Raw genomic sequence first — 15646 nt, 5'->3', positions numbered from 1 at the left:
TGACTATGGCACACTCCCCTGCTCACATAGGATCAGCCCCCATGGTTGAACTCGTCTCCAGAGTTTGGCACAACGACAAAATCACAGACTCCGCCAAACGTCTGGTCCAACAATGCTTGATATGCTTGCAACATAACCCCGGGAAAGGAACTGTGGTACCCCGGGGAGGGTTTGGGGTTCCCAATCACCCGTTTGAAGTCCTGCAGATGGACTACATCCAACTAGACAGATGCCAAGGCCTGAAATATGTACTTGTAGTGGTGTGTGCATTCAGCAAATGGGTGGAGGCATACCCAACCCAAGATAACACTGCTATGGCCACTGCAAAGGTACTGTTAAAGGAATTCTTCCCTCACTACGGCCTTTGTCAAATTTTATGGAGCGACAATGGCCCCCACTTCGTAGCCGAAGTTATCCAGCTCATTTTAAAGGGGCTGGGTATCAAGCAGAAGTTCCACGCAGTCTTCCACCCCCAGTCTGCTGGACTTGTTGAGCGACACAATGCCACTCTAAAACTAAAGCTAGCCAAGATAGTGGCCACCACAGGACTGAAATGGCCAGACGGTCTCCCACTGGCATTGCTATCGATGCGTTCCACCCCCACCAAACACCACTTGACACCTTACGAGGTCGTTTTCGGCCGACCCATGAGCGTCTGGTCTGCACCAAAACCGACTTCCATTCATGACGTCCCGGACGTCCTAATGTCTGATTACTTGTATAAATTGACTGAAACTCTGTCTGTCATTCACCAACAGGTGCTGCATGCCATCCCTGACGCTTCCAGGGGTCCCGGACACAACCTGCAACCCGGGTATTACATCTTAATCAAGAACTTCCAGCGTGCCAAGAGTCTGGAACCCCGGTGGACGGGCCCCTGGCAAGTCCTACTGACCACCCGAACAGCTCTTCGAGTGGAAGGAAAGCGGACCTGGGTGCATGCGCACCACTGTAAGAGGATTCCCCCGACTCTGATGACAACCAAAGACGTGACCACCCAGGAAGAGCTCCTGAACAAAGACCGACCATCGCTGAATTGCTACCCAGACACAGAGACACTTGAACTTGCAAAGATTCCTGACCCTACCGTGCCATCGAAAGAAGGGTATAACCTGCGACGAAAGGAGAGAGTCTCGGCTAAGCAGACCATTGACTAAGTCATAATTCTCGGATCGGTTGCCTAACACAACAAAGGCTGTCAGGAGAGAAAGCCAGACGAGGTCTTTGGTTCTGCCCGCTACCGAGCTCCCTTGAAGATGATGGAAGCGCCCGATAAGAAGGTGATGGAAGCAACCGGACATCCGAAAATCCACTACAGGAACCCAAAGACAGACAGAATCCATAGTTCAAAGACAATTGCACTTTTCATCACGATCCTTTTCTGCTTTCTCCTCATGACCACGCTCTGGATTGTGGAAGAAAATGCACCTGCTCATGAAACATTCCTAACCACTGCACAGCCTACTACCATGAAGGAACATTATTTGATCTCTCTCTCTCCCCAACTCAGAGATAGGCGAAAGGAGTTCTGGAACAACTCCTTTGTGCAGCTATTGCACCAGCACAATCTTGCTACCAATGCCACCAACTGCTGGATCTGTGGGTTGCTACCCCACGCCACTGGACATTCGATACCTTTCATCCCTTCACCCTTCTCAATTCACGGCTCCTGCCTTGCTTGGCTGATCCTCCTACAAGAGAGCTATAAGGACAATGCCACCTCCAGCAAAACCATGACGCATTTCTTTCATGAGGTCTGGCGAAACAAAACAAAAACACATTTCTGCCCGCAGACCTCCGACGACTATCCACATGGACATCCCTGCTAAAGAACGAATTGAAATGCAGGTGTTCAACAATCCAACCAAACCCACCTTCTCCTACCTACGGAAGCGAACAGCTGCCATTCTGACTGTGGCTCTGTCATCAACGTCACAGGCCATATGTGCATAGAAGGGCTTGGGACACAGCTGGTGGGCCGCAGTGCTTGCCGCTTCACCAGAACTTTGGACTCTACCGATCCACCTTCCTTCGTATCCTCTCCAAACATGTACTTTGTTTGCGGCACAAAGGCTTACACCTGGCTCCCCAAAGGCTGGGGGGGCACTTGTTTTATCTCCTTCATCCTTCCTCCGACCTATGTGGCTCCAGCGAATCACCATAGACAAAAGCGAGCCAAGGACATTGAACAAGCCGACTCAACAGGAGCACAGTTCCTCGATGCTATGAAGGGACTTGTTCCACTCTGGGGCCCGATGGCAAACAGCCGTGCCATCCGACATCTGACTCAGGCAGTCGAGACAACAATGAACATCACAGCTGGCATCCGTGCAAACAACACAGCCGAGCTTCAAGCGGTCCGCCTGGTGGCTCTCCAGAATCGCCATGTGGTTCTAGCGGACCGTGGTGGAGCATGCCGCATTATTGGGTCCAGCTGCTGCACATATATACCGGACAATTCACCCTCAGTGTACAAGGCCATCGAACATCTCCACAGACTATCCTCAGAAGTTCATCAGGAGCAGGAAGAATGGTCGCTTGGTGGATGGTTCTGGAGTACTGTTAAGAACTAGGGCTGGAGACTGTTTACCATTATCCTGATTCCCGTGGTTGTGATATGTGGGTTCTGCTTAGGAATTCAATGCCTGCCGCCTCTGTGTTCATTATGTGCGAATTGTATCTGCCCTAAGACTGTGGACTTTGGAAAGGAACGTATGGGGGCACTATATGATGCTGAGGTTAGGAATTTCATGCAGATTGACCTTGAGTAGACAAGCTGGCTAGATATGTTGAAAAGGGAGGACTGTTAAAACCTAGACTGCAATGTCAACATTATCGGCGCCATCTTGCCCCCTTTTCGGGCCCATTCATGCGCGTAAGCGGCAGCCATTTTAAATGCCATGGCCTCTCTGCCCATCACTGACATCCAGCGCGTCTCTCTCTCTCTCTCTCTCTCTCTCTCTCCTGACCTCGCAAGCATCCCCCTGCGCGCTGACAGCCCCCGCTCTCACATGCCTTGGGCCATAAACCCCTCTTCAGCACAGCCCTGCCTCGGAACCTCATCCTGTTCCCAGCTCAACACCTCCCTCCATTCCTTTCATGATCCCGGGTCCTTTGATAAAAACCCCCCTTTCCTCTGTACCCGTTTGTCTTACTCGTTCCCAGGCCGCCACCTGGCCCTGCGGATACTGTTTATTGCCCCCCTCCCATACAGTGGGAAGCTCCTCCCATCAAAGGATCCCCGAGTTGATCAAAGCCCCCACCCCATGAGATCCGATCAACCACATACATTCCGTGAATCGGCCGAATGTCCAGCTGCGCGATAATCATCACCTGTTGTGACCGGGGTGGGGACTTCAACTGTAAAGGTGTGTGGGAACGGCCTGAAGCGGGGATTCCGAGGATGTCCTTTCATACTTCAAAGCATTTGCAAGAATGTGCCACATGCAATTAACTGTAATAAAGATCATAAACCTGTGTATAAGAGGCCAGGCCTCAGATGCGGCTAGTGTACCTCGAGAAGATACCCTGTTGTCTTATTTGATGTGTTCTGCTCCGTCGGAATAAAAACTTCTGTTTCCTGCCTTCCGGTCTCCAGCGCCTGCCTCTTTGTTCGGTAACTTGAGTGGTAATAGAGGCGGTTAACGCCGGGCAACTCTGAAAAAGGTCATCGGCCCTACCTTTTTCCACAGCGAGGGGGCTCATATATACGTTGAATAGGGTGGGGCTGAGTGAAGATCCTTGTGGCACGCCGCAAATGACTTCAGTGGCCTCTGACTTGAACGGTGGGAGGCGGACTCTCTGAGTTCTTCCGGCAAGGAACGAGGTGATCCAGTCGAGTGCTTTTCCTTGGATTCCGATGTTTCTGAGGCGTTGTAACAGGGTGCTATGACAGACTGTGTCGAAGGCAGCGGAGAGGTCAAGGAGGATGAGGGCGACTGTGTCTCCATTGTCCAGTAGAGTTCGAATGTCGTCTGTTGCTGCGATGAGTGCGGTCTCAGTGCTGTGTTTGGCCCGGAAGCCGGACTGTGATGCCTGCTTACATTTTAAGAGATTTGACCAAAATCACAGGACACTGCTTGCTCATCAGCAACTTGGCACCCTGAAAGCTCCGGTATGGACAATATGCCACATTACTAAATCTAATAAGGTAATAAATGTGAGACCGATTGCATTGCAAATGATTGTTAGAGTAGTATTATACTCCATCCTTTTCAGTCGATGGAGACGATTCAGTCGAAAATAAATCATAAGCCAATCGCTACATACCACTTACCTCTTCTACATATTATGGTGAGAATTCATCACCCTGCGAACAATAGCATATCAAACCTTAAGAGTTGCTAGAGCACATTAAATAACCAATTTGATGGTATTTGTTTGTAGATGTAGATATATATACATATATATATATTGTGATGTGCACTGTCTTACAGATAAAAGGGATACATGTGGTCAAATAAGACTCTTGATACTGCAATAGAGAATGTAAAGTACTGGAAGATCAGAAGTCTTCAATCACTGTCCCATTTACATAAAGCAGGATTTTAACTACTTGATTTTCTCAATCTCAAGTCACTTCTTTGTCTTCGTGTATAGGAATAGGCATTCCAATTTGAAGCACTGAAGTCCCAGAGACCTCTTCCTTCCTTCCTTGTTTCGGTCTCATGGAAGTTATTTTGGAAAATAAGGCGTACCTTTGTTGAGAGCAGGATTCGGCTGCCTGTGCACTAAGGAGTGAGTTGTGTTGATCTTTTTTTGCCAGGAGGTCTTGTGAACAGTATAGAGGATTCTGAACCTGATCTGTGAATATTGGTGGACTAAGGTTGTTTACATGTAACTTCTGGAATAGTTGGGTACCCTGATTTTGGAGTGCAATAAACTGCATCTTCCTTGGAAGTCCCATTCATATGTTGCAGCAGACACTGTGTGTTATGACTAGATCTCCTGTTAGCTGTATTATATGGTCAGTAGTGAAGTGTGATAGTATTTTCGGGAGGAGGGAAAGTTAACGATCATGTAAGCACCAAGTTTATTTGGGGAATGAATGACCACTATGAATGAATAGGATTCCAGAGGTTGTGCACTTCAAATGCAGTGTATGATGAGAGACTAAGACTGGTGGGTCATTCAAAGGGAAGGGGGTTTTGACTGGTCCCACTAAACATCAGGATTTTAGGTTTTATTAAATTTAAACGGCAGAAGTTCTTTCATCCAGTAGAAAGCATGGACCAGACAGGTACTGATGTAGGTCTTGCTCATTGGTTTATTTTCCAGAAGGAATTGAATTGTGGTGTCCTCAGATACATTTGGAGGTACACCTGACAACACACGAGGTGTGCTAGGGGGCGCACATGAAGGCTGCATAGAAGATACACTAAGGATGACTGCTGCAGCACTCTGCATGTCATGTTACATGAAGAAAATTAGTTGCTCCAAAGTTAAGTTGTTGGCGGTGGTTTGAAATTTCAATGGATTTCTCAAAACAGATACTTCTGCTTCGCCATGTGAAATTATATACCTTTCATAAAATAAAAAGCAATACTAAATTACAAAACAATTACTCGACAGATGCCCAACAAATGCAGGTCACATACCTTAAATTTGGGGTAATCATTCATCAAGATTGTCACAATTCCAATGTACGGTACAAACCTAGAAAATACGAGAAAAATATTAAATTAAAACAGTAGTGCAGTCAGTTACTGTATTTAATAGAGAGAAGATTACAAATCTTAAATAACTTAAGGGAAGCAAATAATGTGTGCAAAAATAAAGTTTGCTTTAATTTCTGTTTGACAGATCACGCAAAAGTTAATTTCACCTAACTTATTTGAAACTTTTTTTCATTTCTTGAACTACGTTTAATCTCAAAACATCATGTGACAGGCTTCACAATGGATCAGCATTTCAAATCCTGCAACCTGTCACAACTTTGAAGGGCAATTTATCAATGACTCCATATTTGGGCAAGATCACAAAAATGTGTTCTTTCATCTACACAACCTCAAGATGAATCCTACCGCTATCGCTTTTGCCCTAAGGCGTGGTTCTTAAACTCGTTGCCAAGGACCTTTAGGGATCCGAAAGGCCTACTCAGTGGGTCTGTGACTTTTTAGAAAATTAAATATTAAAATAAAATAATACAGGATATACAAATATAGAAACAAATTTAAAATGTGAACACTTTTTTTTAATATATATTTGACTGAGAAATAAAACGTAATTATTTGGTGTATACTTGTTCCTATATTTGGATCCAAGGATATTAATGACAGTTGACCGTTAAATAACATAGCAATCCTGGACTTACCAGACCCTAAATAACCTCAGAAACCTTTAAGTAAGGCGGCTCAAAAGGTTGATAAGCGCAGCCTGGTGAATGCCTTTTCTGCACTGACTGACATGGCAAGCAGAGAATTATTTGTAATGTAAGAATGCTCGTTAATAAAAATCTAGGAAGGGTGCATAAGGTACCTCTGGAACAAGGCACCCTTTCTGACCATATTAACATATCAATACCTGGCATTCGATGCAACAGACTGAACATAAATGTGGGGAAAGAAACGGATCCCCTTTATACGAATATAATATTTTTCGCTGGGGAGCTGTAGTCTCCATATACACACACAAGTCAGATGTCAAAGATCCAATTACTGTTCTAATCCGGAGCTGTAGTGCATTTCACAATATTCCCCTTGAGATACTAAAACATTGCAAATCTCTCATCAGTATACAAATTGACTAACTGGTAGGTATGATTTTGAGAACAAATATGTAAAACTCCCACTGCACAGATACAAAGTGAAGCCTTTTAATGCTACAATTCACACTGTTTTATTGGAGATCTAGAGTAAAGATTATGGGCCTCTGAATCACCAATAAAAGCATCCTATTAAATGTTTTAGTAGTACAAACTGAACAAGGTTCAAACACAAACTATTATTAAAGATACAAACAATAGCTACCCCAACACAATACTCCTGGAATACAAAGTTACCACACATTATTTAAGATATTAACGATAGCATAAAAAGTATCACAAAGCTACAGCTAGTGTGGTGCACAGAAATTAAACGCACCCCACATAATCTATAAGAGACCGTGTAAAGCATATAATCCTTGAGTGAAATGAAGTCCATCACTATGCCGGAAAAATTATTAACACACAAGAACGGACACTGTTGAAACCATCGTCGGAATCCCTCAAAATTAGGCTAAAGCTCTTGCATATTCCCTGGGGCTAAATCATTCATTCAAATGATGTGTAACAATATAAAAACAAATTGTTATTTCATGTGTTGCCAGTGCTGGAATAATTTTTGTAACAAATATTGCAATTAAATTCTGACACATCCCGACTTGAAATGTTTAAATATCGGGTTAAAGTCAAATAATATACAGGGGCGTAGCTAGAGCTTGTGGCGCCCGGGGCTACCCCTCAGATTGCCGGCCATATAATCTGCAGCCCTGTGATTGTGTGAGCTTAAGTCTCGGACTCAAATTTTGAATCTCACCTCACTGTCAAATTTTGGGCACAAATATTTCTCACATGTATCATTGGAATGCTAGTTTTACATTGGTCTATTTACTAGTGCACTAAGTGTTAACTATCTGAACTCGCAGTTGTAGATGGCTGCGCACAGCACCCCGCTTAATTATACTGGAGTGATTTTTAAAAATACTTTTAAACATATTTGTCATCCTTCTGACTGAGACCTCTACGTGTCTCTCACAGGCTCTCCCGAGGCTTGCCCAGCAATCATGCCATCAAGCACATGCTCACTTAAGGCGGCCAGAGTCCGTAAGTCAGCTGACTCTTAACTAATTTAAGGTATAGGGCTGAGGCAATTGAGATTTGTGTTAGGGCCTCTCACACCCTGTTATAGTCTGGGCCCAGGTCCCATGTGGGACAGAGAGAGCAGCATGGAGTTTAGTGACTCTTCTCTCCTGGTTTATTATTTGAGCTCCCTCCAAACAGCCGCAATGCCACATGCACACAGACAGGTACTCTCATCAGCGCGCGTAGTGACTGTCACTCGAGACAGACTACTTTTGCACTTACCTGCGTGAATCTGGTTCTGAAGGTTGGGTGTTGGATTTAGGGGTCTTTAGACACTTGCTGTGCTGAAGGTTTTAAACAGCAATGCAGGGTAGACTAAATACCCGACTGAAGACCAAGCTGCTTCTGTGCCACGGGCAGAAAACAAAATGTAAACCTTTGCTTGAAGTGTCGTCTGGTGTATTTACAGGGAGGAAGGGTTGCGGTCCAGTTGCAGGACGCCTCCCGCCCTCCCTGGATATTTAAGGGGTGGTGTCAACACAGTAGAACTTTCAGCCCGATTCATCAAGCGAAATTGCGCTCGCAAAGGGCCAGATTCTAAGAATAGGGCCCTTTGTGAGTGCAATTTTTGCATTTGGGATTCATCATCCCAAATGCAAAAATCGCTATTAGCGAAATCGCATATTTGCGAGGAATTGGATTTAAGGAATCTCTAATAGAGATTCCTTAAATGCAATTCATCAACCAATTAGAAATTGCGAATTCGCAAAATTTGGTCGCAATCTACCACGAAGTCTGACTTCGTGGTAAATTGCGAAAAAAGAGTAAAAAGCATTTTAGTGCATTTTTTTCTTTTGCATCTTACACACACACACACACACACATGTCCTTTGGACATGTGTGCGCAACACCTGTTTAAATTTGCATTTATGGGGTGCTACAGGATGTCCTTTGGACACCCCTGGCACCCTTTAAATCGCTACCTTATTTGCGAGTAGCAAATTGCTAATCGCAAATAAGGAATAACTCCCCATTCATTCCTATGGGCCAAAAGGCCAATAGGAATGAATGGGGAGTATTCCTTATTTGCGATTAGCAATTTGCTAATCGCAAATAAGGAATGTGTAGGAATCTCATTTTATTTTGCGATTCCTATATGAATCCCGTTTTGCTAGTCTATAATAGCGATTCCTTATGAATCGGTATTAAAGACTCGCAAAACGGGTCTTTGATGAATCTGGCTGTTTGTCTATTTCTCCCCTGAGGCGGAAGCCGGGGGCTCTACAATCTCTATCCCTGCATTAGCGGTAAAGAATTGTTTTTAAAATTTGTAAATATTTTAATGGTCCGTTTTACTTGCCACTATAACGGGACACTCGAGTGCAAGAATCACGTTGCACCGAGGCTCACTGCACACGCCTTCCTTCCCCGGCGCAGCAGATTAGGGCGCTGACGACGCGGGTCAAAGGCTGTGGGCGCCATCTTGCTGGGAGGAAGGGTTACGGTCCAGTTGCAGGACGCTTCCCACCCTCCTCCACACTGTATAAAAAACGATGCCTTTCCGTCCGCGCAGCGGGCTGCCGGTGGCGGGCCGAAGGCAAGCCCGTCTGCGCCTGGACCGGGCCGAGGACCACTACCCCTGGCCCTCAAGGAACAGCGCGCCATCTTTCTTACTGTTCGTCAATACTGAATGACCTTCGTCCACCTCCCACAGATCAATGTACTAAGTATAACCTAGGGTTGCTTCTTGATAACTCCTCGCTTGAATGCCTGCACTGCAAGGCCACAATTCCTTTAGTGATCAACACAACTCGCTGTAGTAAACAGAAACATTCAAAAAGAACAACAATAGCGCTAACCAAAGTTCGTTCGCTAGGAAAGCACAGACAAGAAATATCAGATCTAGTCAGATAACAATATTGATATCTTGTTTATGACTGAAACATGGATGGACAACTCCTCCGACCCAGATCTTGTGATTGCGGTCCCAACTGGATTTAAAGTCTACAGACAGGATAGACAGGGCAAAAGAGGAGGTGGTATAGACATAATTGCTCGAGATACGTAGAATATACGGACCTTATGGATACCCTCGCTTACCTGCGAAGCAATGCAATTTGATATCCATCTATCTCCCTCGTACAATTTTAGGGGACTGCTGGTATATAGACGGCCAGGAGCTCGCTCCGGATTCCTCTCTGAATTAGGCACTATCTTGGAATCTCTGGTAATTGAGGAGTCATTAACGGTACTTGGTGACTTCAACTTCCATTTAGATAATAGTGATGATAATGACACTCTTTTGTTTGACATGGAAATCTTGGGGCTTACTCAACTGGTAAACCTGCCCACTCATGAAGCATGGCATACGTTGGACGGTATCTTCTCTAATCTAGAAGATATCCACATAACCAATATCCTCCCGCTCCCCTGGTCTGACCATCATGTAGTTCTAGGTTCAATTATAACCAATGAGGCTTCCATCACTAGGGTAGCTCCTCTTAGTCGTGAACCATTTAAGGCTTGGAGAGATATTAACAACCCAAACCTTAAACTTCTACTTGATAGTACTAAACCGACTCGGTCAAATAATCATGATATTGCCACTAAGCAATACCAGGACTGGTTAGGTCATGCCACTAATGAACTGGTCCCTCTCAAATCGATAACCAGGAACAGGAAGGCCCCCTCAGCTCCATGGTTCTCTGAGGAACTAAGGAAGCAGAAGCAACTGAAAGTCAAAATCATTATAAACAGATGTTAGCTCAGTATAAATCCATGATCACAGGTGCTAAAAAGAAGTATTTCAGTGAGCAAATAGAGAATGCAAAGAATTCCAATAAGAAGCTCTACGAAATTACCAAGCAGCTAGCAGGAAACGCCCCCGACCTTAATCCCCCCGCTTCACAATCCTTTTGTGATGCATTAGCACTATTCTTCTTCACAAAAGTGAATGACATCTACTCAGCCTTCTCCTCCAATGCTAGTCACAGCACAAACATTGCACACATTTCTTCATCTAGCATCGTACTTACTGAGTTTACTGATATCACAGAGGCCCAAATCAGAGAAATTGTAAGCACTATCAAATCTGGGTCAGTTCTGGATCCATGTCCATTGAAAACCCTTTCCCCGATCATGGACTCTTTGATTCCGGTTATCACACAAATCTGCAACTCAATGTTCAGCTCAGGAATCTATCCAAGCTTGTTAAAAAAAAAAACCTCCTGAAGCCCCTTTTTAAAAAAACCATGCTTAGACAAATCGGAGCTGAAAAACTACAGGCCTATTGTTAATCTCCCATTTTTAGCAAAGGTTGTAGAAAAGGCAATGAATACCCAGGTAGCAACTTTTATTGAGGAACATCATAAACTTGACGAGACCCAATTTGGGTTCTGTAAGTTCCACGGAACAGAGACCGCCCTGATTAAGGCTGCTGATGACATTAGAGTCATCCGAGACCAAGGAGGCTCAGCACTACTGGTGCTACTGGATCTCTCTGCAGCCTTCGACACGGTCGACCATCACATTTTGGTCGACCGTGTCGAAAAAATGGGTATTCAAGAGACAGCCAAGAACTTACTGGCCTCTTTTCTGAACGATAGATCTCAGGAGGTGACACTGGGACCGTTCCAATCGGCTAACTTGTCCCTGCCGTGTGGGGTACCACAAGGGTCATCCCTTAGTCCGACACTCTTTAACATCTAAAACCATCAAAGCACACGGGATGAACCTTACCTCATACGCAGACGACACACAGTTGGTTCTGGCCATCAAAAATGATGGAGAAAAAGTGGCAGAGAGATTCAAAGCAGGCATGCTGGCAATTGGACAGTGCATGTCCGCAAACTGTCTAAAACTTAACTCCGATAAAACGGAAGTGGTAACCTTTGGACAACTAGCTCCTAGTTGGTCCCCAGTCTGGTGGCCAACTTCCTTTGGAACCTTACCAAAACCAGCTTCTAAGGTTAGGAACCTGGGAGTTGTCTTCGATAACGAACTTAATTTTGTTGCCCATGCTAATCAGACTGCTGCCACAGCGTTCCATAAATTACGATTGGTGAAAAAAATTCTTCCTTTTCTACCGAGGAGTGTAGGTAAAACTTTGGTTAGCTCCCTAGTCTTATCCTCTTTGGACTATTGCAATGACCTATTTGCCAATGCCCAGATCAGGGTCATTAAGAAAATGCATACTGTACAGAATGCAGCGGCCAGACTTCTTTCTGGAATTCTCAGGCACAAACCCATAGCCGATACTATCAGAAGCTACCATTGGCTCCCCATCGGAAACCGTATTAAATTCAAGACACTATGTATAGTCTACAAATCACTGCACCAACAAGCACCTCAGTTTCCGAGAGATAAGTTAACACCGTACTGCCCCTCAAGACCACTCCGCTCCTCCACTCTTAACAAACTGGTGGTGCCACGTACAAAGTCTGTCTCTTGGGGAGATCGCCGCTTTCTAGCTGCGGCCCCAAAACTATGGAACAAACTACCCCAATCCATCAGAACCAGCCCCTCTCTCATGTCATTTCGAAAGAAACTGAAAACGTGGTTGTTTAATCAGTAATCGCCAGATGCTCAGTAGGGGAGAAGTTTGCAGAAGTAACAGCGCCGAGACGCCCACGGGCAATTGTTCACGCTCTATCAAATGTCAATAATAAATAAATAAATAAATAAATAAATAAATAAAAGGTAAATCAAGATTTTGTTTTGTACTTCAGGGCAAAACCAAGTAGCCCTGAGCCAGCCCTGTCTTCTGAGGACCGACGAACCTGCTAGAGCTCTAAAAGCAGTTGCTGCAATATCCATGGCGCAGTCAATAATTTCTGTGGAAAATCATTTCCCCTCATCCAAGATCTTCCTGGCATCCGCCTTCGCCGTGTCTGGTAATTGGTCCACAAATGGAGACACATATGGCGCCACATTTGGCGATCGTAACGACCTAAGATCGCGAGAGCATTGGAGGCACGAACTAGGAGACTATACATTGATGAGAATCGCTTCCCCCACATTATCCAAGCGTCTACCCTCTTTATCAGGTGGAGAGGCCAGAGGAGCTGACGGATTCTTCGATTCCCTTACTGCCGCCAGGGAGATCACGGAGTCCGGCTACGGTTGTCCAACCAGGCAAGCGGGACTACCATCAGGGGCCCTGTACTTCTTCTCCAGCCATGGTAGGACTGGGATGACGGTTGCTGGAGATTGCATGACTTTCACTCCTTCGGACCAAACATGGTCTATGATGGGAATAGAGCAGACGGATTTCTTGTATGCCTCTTTGAAATCGTAAAGAAAACAGTCCGATTGGGTCATCGGAACTGGCTGTCCAAACCTCTTTGAAGCTCTTTCCATGAGATTATGGAATCCACCAATGTCAACTGGTGGTGAATCTACAGGGTCCGGTGACGGAGAAGGTGGATCCGGGATAACGTATTCGTCCCATTACCTATCAGGGTCGGGGACCTCAGCCACATTCTACACCATCATCTGAGGAATGATCATCATTGTCCCCATAGACTTGACTTAATGCCATACTCTGACGCACCTCAGTAGGTTCTTGTTCCCTTGGCTGAACCTCCGCTGCAGAGGAAGGAACCGATGGAGGAGGGGGCGTTTGGACATTGCCAGGAGTTTGGGATGGCAATGTTTTCCTGTAGTCCATTAGCATTAACTGCAGGTCAGATACCAGAGAGGAGGGCATGGCCACCATAACCTGTTGAGAATGTTCCTGAATTCTCTCTCTGGGAGGAGGTTGACACACCTCCTCATAGTCGTCATCTGAGTCCGAATCCTGGTATTTAACCCAGAGTTGTGACGGACTGTACGCATCACCCATATGGACCATCATCATCCTCCTCTTCTGAGGAATTCTCTTCTAGAAGCAAGGCAGGAGGAAGAGGTGTCACCCTGCGTGGAGAAGTCATGTCCAGGGTTATTTGTCGTCTTCGGATTGAAATCCGGACCTTTTGTACCATCGATGGGGTCGCCATCGACGGGATCGTTGTTGACATCGTCAGCGGTGGAGTCATCGTAGACAAAAGTGCCGTCAACGGGGAGATAACCATCGTCGACGGAGGAATCGTCGACAGGATCGTCGACGAGCTCGTCATCAAAGCAGTCGACGACATTGCCATAGTCATCGACGTAGTCCTAGTCGTCGACACCACTGTCGGTGTCGTCATCGTCGAGGATATTAATCTCGTCGACGAAGAAGCCAAACCCTGTCCCACGCCATCGACGTCGAAGCGGTCGTCGTCGATGTCGTCGTCAACGAGGCAGAAATTGGAATTTGTTTGACTTTCGTCATTGTCGACGTACCTGCTGTTGTCACCGTCGACGAGAGGGCTTTCTTGTCAGTCTGACTCCTGAGGTTAGGAAACAGGCTTTTTGAAACCTTTTGGTTTTTCAGTAGGCGGAGAGATTACAGAAGGTTCTTGTAAACCCTTCTGAGAAGAAACCACCTCAGAAGTCAATCCCACTTTCTCCTTTACACCTCGGTGAGGATATTTTAGGGGACTAGACCTACCAGGCCTATCAGAGGCCTTTTGAGAGGTCTTGGAAGGAGGTTCAATAGATGTTGAAGGGGAAGACCTACCCCTCTTTTTTGATCTTCTTGAAGAGGAAGCCGAAGAACCTTCACTATCGCTGGAAACAACCTTCTTTTTAGACTTCATCTTTTGGAGCCAGGTTAGAAGTCTTCCTTCTCTGTCCCTCAGAGTTTTAGTAGAGAAGGTCCTGCAGATTTTACAGTCAGTAGCCTTGTGATCCACGTAGAAGCAGTAAATGCAATCTGCATGCTTGTCATCTACATACAGACGCTTTTTAGAGCAGGTAGCACAAGCCTTGAACAAGGCTTTTTCTTTATCCGACATCTTGAAGAAAATAGTTTTCTAAAGCTGTAGAAAGAAGAACTGAGCAGAGCTCAGAGGAGAATCCCTTAGCACAACGTGCGGTAGAAAATCTAAGGCTCTCTCAGGAAGGTTCTAAGGGGTGAGGCTCTTCTGATTGGTTGTTGCATAATTTTGGTCTCTTTTACAAAAGGAGGTGGATAAGCTACAAAATTAGATGAGGCCTAGGGTTCTCTTATGTACTTACTAATATGGTATTTTTTATTTACCGAGGCTCCCATTCCGACGACGGGGGAATGATACAAAGCATGGGAATCTATGAAAGTTCCAATACTGGGGCAAGTTAAAAATATTGGCATTGTAAATGACAAAGCTATTAATTTCGCTATTTTCAAAAACCAACACACAAATAAAGAATGTGTCATTTACAATACCAATATCTCAAACTTTCCTAATGCGAGGACCTATTGCATTGCAAATGCTTGTTTAACCAAAGCCAACACCCCCATAGCAGGAGTAGTAGGAGGACGCCCTCACACTCGCTTAACGCGCACCTATGTTTTTTGCCGAAGCAGCAGTCAAATGCGTCTCCTGAAGTAAGGCAATTTGGACTCCCATGCAATCTAAATCCGCAAACATCTTCCTGATTTTAAAACTGCTACTCATTACATGGCTGCCCTAAGTATAAATACAGGATAATTGGTCGTAAACTGGACAACAACAAGCAGTAGCTAATGTTATACACCTTTCTTCTGTGAATGGGGAAAAAACAAGAACTTCCCCCCCCTACCGCACCCCATACACCCCAACCCGCTCCTCCAACCCCCCTCCCGCTTCAGCAACCCCAACATGCTAAAGCCATCCCAGAACCCAGCCCCCACGACATACCCAACAGCGATAGAGACAGTGAGCCATTGGTCAGTAGAGATTATGTCAAAAAGCATATAAATGCCAATTTGTAGTAGAAATACCAATTCACGAAATGTTAAACATGATGAAACACCATTAT

General features: G+C 45.3%; 1 protein-coding gene across 1 annotated transcript in view; it reads right to left on the bottom strand.

Annotated features, from left to right (window-relative positions):
- Positions 1 to 15646, bottom strand: part of SEC11A (SEC11 homolog A, signal peptidase complex subunit) — a 156355-nt gene that overhangs the window by 25276 nt on the left and 115433 nt on the right. Inside the window, exon 5 of the mRNA XM_086958407.1 lies at positions 5598 to 5655. Coding sequence (XP_086814533.1) covers positions 5598 to 5655 — 58 coding nt within the window. The remainder of the gene's footprint in view (positions 1 to 5597; positions 5656 to 15646) is intronic.

This window comes from Lissotriton vulgaris, chromosome 2_1 (assembly GCF_964263255.1).
Source record: "Lissotriton vulgaris chromosome 2_1, aLisVul1.2, whole genome shotgun sequence".
NCBI classification, from domain to species: Eukaryota; Metazoa; Chordata; class Amphibia; order Caudata; family Salamandridae; genus Lissotriton; species Lissotriton vulgaris.
The sequence above is the reverse complement of the archived record's forward strand: the minus strand, read 5'-3'. Positions and strand labels throughout refer to the sequence as shown.